The following is an 8267-nucleotide window of genomic DNA, read 5'->3' on the forward strand; positions in this document are numbered from 1 at the left end:
TAACACCGTCTCTTAGGGTACTCACAATGCAAGACTCTATCACAGAGTCCAAGACAATTAACTACATATTATTTATGGTATTTTGCTGATGTGGCAGCATATTTATTGAAGAAAGAGGTAGAAAAAATAAGACTCCAAGTCTTATTTAGACTCTAAGTCCACACTGTTCGAGGTAATAAATAACTTTAGACTCTATGATAGAGTCTGCATTGTGAGTGCTCTTAGGGCACTCCCAATGGAGTATTAATGGTAGTTTCTATGTGCTTTAATTATTCTGCCAACTAAGCAATTTGCTGACATGGCAATAGAATTAATGAGGAGAGAGATTAGAAAACGAAGACATCGTTTCTTCCTCAAAAAATCGAGTCTACTCGCGAATGAAGAAACCGGTCGTTCGGCGTTGGGGAGACTCGAGTCGTTTCTATCTCATTCTTTCCAGATCGAGTGCTCCACCACCGCCGCACCGAAGTGCAAGCATGCACCCATGTTGCCACCCCATGCGAGCTCCCGTGATTCCTCGTCTGGTCGTGCTTTGGCGCCTCCTCCCCTGTATCTTCCCGTGGCCGCTGGTCTCGCCTGGCCGTGGCAGAAGGCGCTGGAGTGCTGGACGAGGTAATGATGAAGGGTGTCCTCGAGGCTCGAGCTAGGTTGGCTGCTCGGTGCTCGCCGAGTCGCCGATGCTGAACTGACCATGTTTGTGTCGTTCTTGCTCAACAGACTTCGGTTTGGCCATACGGCCGTAATATGTGTGACTACAGGAGGCTATGCTCATGTTCTCGTCCAACTCCATCGGATAAACTAGCAGAACTTGCGTAGCATGATCGTTTTTTATCAGTTGTATGCATGCATGCCTACTGCAAAAAGGACAATATTGATTTGCTTCTTTCTAGAGTGCACATACGTGTAGACAAGCATTGTTACGTGAAGAAGACTTGAGCAAATACTAGTTTCCTGTGTTGTTTTTTTTGCTCCGAGATGTTTAATCTGATCTGCAGAAAGCAATCAGACTATATGGTTGCTTGTTAGAGTTGATCCATGTCTTTTTTATGTTGCATTTAAGTTATCTCTTGTATAGAAATTATTATAGAAACTATGCATTGAGAAGGATAGTTTCTACAGCATATTAATTGCTTTTTTTTTCTCTTAGAAAATGCTTCAAGAAACTATCTATTGGGACTGCCCTTAGTGTACCGCCGTCCGCCGGTACTTATCAATCAAAGTAAAACCTGGTTTCCATTCTCCATTATCTGGTGTGAAAGTCGTAACCAAGTTGTGTGTGTGACTAGGCTTTGAATGTTCCTTTACTCTTTCTTCCACCAAATGGGATGGACTCCTCGTCTCCTCCTCGAGTCTCTCCATCACCATAAATTAATCACACACACCGTCGATTCGTCTTATCCCTCTCCTCTCCAGAACACTGTGTGCACTGTGCGTCGGGCACTCGACCCCTTCACTTCACGAGCCTTGCGGAAGCCTGAAGGCCCTTTGCTGCAAACTGCAACGCCGGCGCCATGGCCCTTAGTCTCTCCGTCCTTGCCATCATCAACGCGGCCCTAGACGGCAACCTCGGCGTCCTCAAGCGTAAGCTATTACTGCCCGCCGCCACCATTATATTATCTCTGTGCTAACAACACCACACGCAACCCTAGCTTGTGGTCAATAATTAAGTAAACCTCCCTCTTCTGTTAGAAATGGCGAGTCAGACGGACCTGCGGGAAGCCAAGGACAACGTGGGGCGGAACGCGTTGCACTTCGCCGCGATGAAGGGCCACCTCGAGGTCTGTAGCTTCTTGGTGGAGGAATTGGGCATCGATGTCAACTGCACCAACACAGATGGTGAGCGCCGGCCGCCTTGCTGAAGAATTAATCCTGCTCGTCGACTTGTCGGTGGGAAAGTGTTGTGCGCTGTCACTGATGAGAGAGATTGCCTATTTTCCTTCTATCTTCTAGGCGTGACGCCGGTAAAATACGCCGCGGCCACGGGAGAGGTGGGCGTCCTAAGGTACCTTCTCGACCACGGCGGCGACCCAGAAATGCCCGACGCTAGGGACACCACGCCGCTGCACTTTGCGGCTGAGCAGGGTGCGTCTCTCTCTCTCTCTCTCTCTCTCTCTCTCTCTCATGGATACTTTACTGTGTTTGAGTTATGAGTAGCAGTGTTAGTGACTTAGTGTACGTGCCTTACGTTTTCCTTCAGGGCACTGCGAAGCTCTAAGGCTGCTGTTGTCCAAGGGTGTTGATGTGGATGCCCTCCACTGCCGTCGTTTATCGCCACTGCTGTTCGCTGTAGGGAAAGGCCATGATCAGGCTGTGAATGTCCTGCTAGAGCATGGCGCTGATGTAAGTTATACTTCCTTTACTGTGGCCTTGTTGCAGTGGCCACGATAAAATTGGAATTGGATAGGTTCATATATAACCATCCAAGGATTTCATCTTTGCACTTTATGATGTTCAGATGAATACTTCGTGGACAGTGGACAGCTCTTATTTTTAATTAAAGTTTTCATGACCTGGAATGCGTTCTGACTAGTACCGTAAGTCTGTAACTGTGATCTTGTTTCCTGTCCCTTTGCAGCCCAATATAGTTGCTCATAATAGGTTTTCACCACTCATAATGGCATGCATTGGAGGCTCCTTGAAATGCATGAGGCTATTAGTTGAGGTACAATTACCAATTCATTTATACTTTTTTCTGTCTCTCTTATGTTCGGTTCCTCTGCTTGTATTTACTTGATTTCTCAATGAAAACTTGTTGGTTGGAGGGCGATGCTTATAATTAAGGCCTTGTTCAGTTGCCAAATTTTTTTGTTTTCGGATACTGTAGCACTTTCGTTTGTATTTGATAAAAAATGTCCAATCATGAACTAACTAGGTTTAAAAGATTCGTCTCGTAAATTACAGGCAAACTGTGTAATTAGTTTTTTTTTTGTTTATATTTAATGCTTCATGCAGTTACCGTAAGATTCGATGTGACGAGAAATCTTGAAAATTTTTGGCTACTTTTTGGAAACTAAACAAGGCCTAACTATGCCTAAACTTGGTTACACGTTGGAAACCGCTCTAGAGTTAACTCAATGCTGCATTGTGATTCTACAGGCTGGTGCTGATGTGAATCTAAAAAATCACTATGGAACAACTGCTTTAATAATTGCAGTTCAAGGTGGCTTTGCTGACATTGTCAGGTTCTTGCTAGAGGCTGGAGCTGACCCTAACATTTCTGATGCGGTAACTGTGGGCTTAACTCTGCTTTTGCCCTTTTCTTTTTATATTGCTGTGTAAGGTTTGATTGCTTGCACTGCACCCTCCTGTATAGTTATATAACTGGTAGCTAGGTAACAATATAAAACCAAGGTTTCTAGCTTGAGATCAAGAGTGCACTATATAGATTGTTGATGTGTCAATCGACTTAGAGTATCGTGATTACACATAGTGCTTTTGGGGATTTGTTTCAGTAATCGCTCATTCAAACTGCAGTCATCTGGTAAGAAGTAAGATGTTCATAGATTGTTTAGATTTTGCATATTATCGAGAATCGTGTACAGAGTAGATATTTGATGTTCTACTATTGAAGTGTTAGTTTAGGTAAGTACCTAGTATGATTTGCAGCACTTGGTCTCTAACTACAAACAAGAGGGAGTGTTTTTTCTATCTTTCTTACAAATCCAACTAGGTATACTACTACCATATGTATGTACTTGCCTCACTTTCATGCATATACAATATATTTAGAGATGTCTCACTTTCATGCATTCGTTTCTGTTTGAACTTTGATCAAAGAAAAACTTCTTGAATACTTTATACTACTGGTCCATCAACTGTGCTCACCTACACGGCTACACGTGATAGAATCTTTTGGCACACATCTAATCAAAATTGGAAGTTTGTGGATAAAGTTAGGGCCCACATCTAATCAAAATTGCTTATATTTTTATCTCTTTCATTTTCTAACAAAATAGCCATATATATACTCTGTAATCTCAATCTGGTTGTGATAAACTTCTATTACCAATTATTGTGTATGCCTTTCAATCCATATTCATAGTTTTGTCCCTTGCATGTCACAACCGATGAGGGGTGTTTTTTTAACCCAGGCCTATTTAAATTTGCTCCTAAGGGTAGTCAAACCTAGACCTGAGGTGCTACCAAGGCTCCTATGACCACTAGGATACAGGCTTGTTCGTAAAATATATTTATCTTTTTTTGTTTTTGCTGAATTTCTAAGATTTATCGGTTTTCTAGCACATCACATGAGAATTAATGACTTTGATTAGTAATAGTAAAAAATTTAATGTTTCATAGTGGAGTTACCTCCTTTTTTTGTCTTTACAACGCAGAATGGGAAAATTGCAATCATGTATGCAGCAAATAAGAGACTACGTGACCTTGTTCAAATTCTTTTTCCTCACACAAAACCAATTACATCTCTGCCCAATTGGAGTATTGATGGGATAATTGATACTATGACATCTACGTCCTTCAAGTCTATGGTATTTTCTGTCACAAAAAAAGTCTGGTATTTATTTAATTGGTGTTTATTGATTTTTTTTTTCAGCGTAACATGTATTGCAGGGCATTAACATTTTGTTTTCATATTTTTGAATTTGGATATTATATTTAGGATAAAGAGCATATCATAGCTGGTGCAAAACCACGAGGAAATGAAGCATTTGCGAAAGGGGACTACCTCGCAGCAACCCTCTGCTATGATATGGTGAGTACTCAACCCAATCTGAAATATATACTTGTTTGAAACAATAAAAATGTTGCATGATAGATTATTTTCTGGATATATCTTTGATAAGATTGGCTAGCCCATGGCTTATATATGTTCGCATCTCTGTATCCCTTTCATAAGTTGCAGTACAATTACTCTCCATTTCATAAATATCATTGACTGTCAGTTTATATTTGAGTGAACTTGGATTGGGTAAATTGAGATGACAAGCTTAATTCTTTGTGCTTTGCTCACGTTAGCATCTTAGGTGGTGTTTGGTTTGGGTGGTAAAGTTTAACAGGTATTGTAGCAGTTTTGTTTTATTTGATAATCATTATCCAATCATAGACTAATTTTAGGCTTAAAAGATTCGTCTCTCAAATTACTCTCTAGCTGTGTTTTTAGTTTCGTAAATAGTCTATATTTAGTACTGCATGTATGTGCCCAAACATTCGATGTGACGGACGGTAAACTTTAACACGGCAAACCAAACGGGGCCTTATGTTGACTTATCCTGTGTCTGCAAATCCTGAGAAACTAAGGCCCCACACATTTCTGATTACTAATGCAGGCATTGCTCGAAGATCCACTTGATGCTACCTTGTTTTCCAACAGAAGCTTGTGCTGGTTGCGGCTGGGAGATGGAAAGCTTGCTCTGTTAGATGCTCAACAATGCAAAGCCATGCGCCCTCGGTGGCCGAAGGCATGGTACCGTGAGGGTGCAGCTCTCAGCTTGCTGAAGGTATGCTAGGCAGTGTACGCATTGCGTCATATTGAGCCTCACAATTTAATCTACTCTCTCCATTTGTATCTCACACAGTCACACTTATTATATCTCTATGCTCAGGACTACAAAGGGGCAGTTAATGCTTTCCTGGATGCACTGATGCTTGATCCTGCAAATGATGAGATAAAGACAGCGTTAAGGCAATGCTCTTGTTTTGATTGTTTCTATCTAATGCTACTTTTTAGTTATCTCCCTAAAACTGATAATATTATTCGTTGGAGTATGAATGTATAGTATAAATTCCAACTCTTTCCATACAACTTTGTTTTCTCGAAACGATATTCTTAGGTCTTTATTTGGATTCTTTCAACCTGCAGGGAGGCCACTGAGGCTTTGAGTGCTGCTTGCTCTGAAGAACAGAACCCTTGAGCAGCTGCATCGTCCGTCTGATATCTCAGATTAAAATCCTATATATGTAGTGACAACGTACTGCTGTTAAGACTAGTTGAGGAGCTATGCTTCACTGTTTTTCTTTTGCAATGAACATTCAAATGTTTTGTGGCATGCTATTGTGTTGCAGGCTTGAGGATTCATTTAAGCTCGATATGTGATGAATTTTAGCTTTTAATTGTACTGCTTTGTACTAGTGCTTGCTCTTAGTTGTTGCTGGTTTCATCTCATTCTTTCATCATTTCAGAATTTGCCACCCCAAGCTGCTGTCCAGCTTGCAGTGGCGTTATTTTCTGGGACTTACCAAGTGCGGTTGAGCAGTGGGTGAATATTCAGATGCACGTTAATCTAGAAGTGGACACCCATGGGTGTGATCGATCTCTTGATTTTGTTTCTTCAGAAATCTGTGCGAGCCTCTTGTGAAGAATCCGGGAGTGAATTCAATCACTAAGCTTCTTTTTTATTATTTTTTGTTGAAACGCAGAAATTTTACATGAATCCGGGACTGGCTTGATTTTTTTTAATATGGCTCAGATTTTCACATGGACAACATTGCTGTTGTGTAAAAGTGAAGCACATATTCGGGGGTTTTCTCAACACCCGAATATTACCTTCTATCCTAAGCCGCAGAATGCCAGGGGCCATCCTACCTTCACTGTGGTCAAGTTTTCTTGATTCAAAGAGTGTCCAAAGTGTTCGAAAGCTAAATAAAATCTGCTGCTGATCACGCACACATGGAGCCGACGTCCAGGCGTCAGGCACGGGCCACAGATAGATGGGCTTTGGTAGTTGGGGTGTGAGCCTTCTTTTTTTTTTAATTTGGCAAGTCTAAATGACAAATTATTGGAGATAGTCATTTTTTTCACTTGCCAAATCTTTTACCAAGTTGCCAAAACTCAAAATATGGCAAATAATTTTTAGCAAACTGTTGGAGATGCTCTAACAAAATATATACTTAAAATTTATGTACTATTTCTATTTGTCCATCAAAACTGAGATTTCCAGCCTAGGGACATGACAATGCACTTAATATGTGAAGAGAGAAGCCACACATACGTAAACTTAAAAAACTGAGCCAGGATTTAAGTTTTAGCTAAACCTTAAAAAACTTAAATTTGGTAAGAGCTCATCTTATTTCCCAATGGCACCACGTCACCAGGAGCTCCCTACGCTCCGAATCAAGTGAGATCCGAGGAGGATGCTCTGTGGTGTCTAAGAGTATTTACAAGAGACGAGGTAAAATTATATTCTAAACTACAAGATTTAGCCATTGTCTAAAATAAAAAAACTCACTCAAAGCATAGAGTTCCACAACAACTTTTGTATAGGATAGCTAGTGAGAACGACATGTTATATATGACAAACGAAAGTTTAGGAATAGCAAACTTGCTATTTTAGCAAACCAGATAGCACATCTGTTGGACTTTAATTTTTGGTTTAAAATGTAAAAATAGCCTAGCTAATATGGATAGCATATCTGTTGGAGTTGCTCTAAGGTAGTTGCCAGACGACATCTCTACGGCCAAAGCTAAAAAAACACTAATATTTTTCTACGAAATTGGTATCATTAGTATATTTTTATTGTAAATCTATTTAGAGATATAAAAGTTGACACTATTTTTATTAACTTGATCAAGCTTAAGAAAATTGATTTGTCTTAAATTTAGAATTGAGGTCGTAGCTTTTTATAACTTTCTGACACTATTTTTATAAACTTGATTAAGCTTGAGAAAATTGATTTGTCTTAAATTTAGAATTGAGTTTGTAGCTTTTTATAACTTTCTAAAAAAACTCTAAATAGCTTAGCCGTTATTCAAAAGCCAAAACCGTGTAACGAATGCACAACCTTCCGTTTGCGCCTCCACGGAAGCCAACAAGTTCCGGTTGGCCCAATGTCTTGTTTAGTTTGTAAAATGAATTTTTTAATACTATAGTATATTTATAATTATAGAAATTAGTATTCAATCATAACAAATTAGGATTAAAAAATTTATATCGTAAAATATATATAAACTACTATATAATTAGTGATTTTTAAATCTATATTTAATGTTTAATATATGTGTTCAAAATATTCAATACAATGAAATAAAAAGTTGTAAAATGTAAACTAAACGGGGCCTAAGATAAATGAAATAAAAGCCCATTCTAGGCCCAACCAAGACCAGCGTCCCGAAGCAAAGCATCACGCCATTGCCAGTTTGCCACCCCCCTTCGTGACGTCACGTCACGTCCACAGCCCGCCTCGCGTTTCCCGCCATTAATTCGGCGACCTTTTCCCTTCCCTCCTTCCTCGCGAAGCCGATTCCTTCCATTCCCTCTCCAAGGCCCAAAACCCTAATCCCTGCAACCCCCGCGGCCGCCGCCGCCGTCGCG

General features: G+C 40.3%; 1 protein-coding gene across 1 annotated transcript; it reads left to right on the forward strand.

The window, feature by feature from the left end:
* LOC110429922 (kinase D-interacting substrate of 220 kDa-like) lies at window positions 1512–5870 on the forward strand. The gene is made up of 11 exons (XM_021446686.1): window positions 1512–1581; window positions 1690–1836; window positions 1951–2082; window positions 2198–2340; window positions 2576–2662; window positions 3097–3225; window positions 4335–4508; window positions 4628–4711; window positions 5286–5456; window positions 5562–5641; window positions 5819–5870. Exons 1-11 carry the CDS (start codon window positions 1512–1514, stop codon window positions 5868–5870), a joined length of 1269 nt encoding a protein of 422 aa, XP_021302361.1.

Source organism: Sorghum bicolor, chromosome 8 (assembly GCF_000003195.3).
Source record: "Sorghum bicolor cultivar BTx623 chromosome 8, Sorghum_bicolor_NCBIv3, whole genome shotgun sequence".
NCBI classification, from domain to species: domain Eukaryota; kingdom Viridiplantae; phylum Streptophyta; class Magnoliopsida; order Poales; family Poaceae; genus Sorghum; species Sorghum bicolor.

What these genes read in the sequence shown, in the direction of transcription:
- LOC110429922 (XM_021446686.1), top strand. Translation starts at nt 1,512, where the DNA reads ATGGCCCTTAGTCTCTCCGTCCTTGCCATCATCAACGCGGCCCTAGAC. An exon ending in GCACTTTGCGGCTGAGCAGG is followed by an intron (nt 2,083 to 2,197) that starts GTGCGTCTCTCT and finishes GTTTTCCTTCAG; the next exon opens with GGCACTGCGAAGCTCTAAGG. An exon ending in ACCCTAACATTTCTGATGCG is followed by an intron (nt 3,226 to 4,334) that starts GTAACTGTGGGC and finishes TTTACAACGCAG; the next exon opens with AATGGGAAAATTGCAATCAT.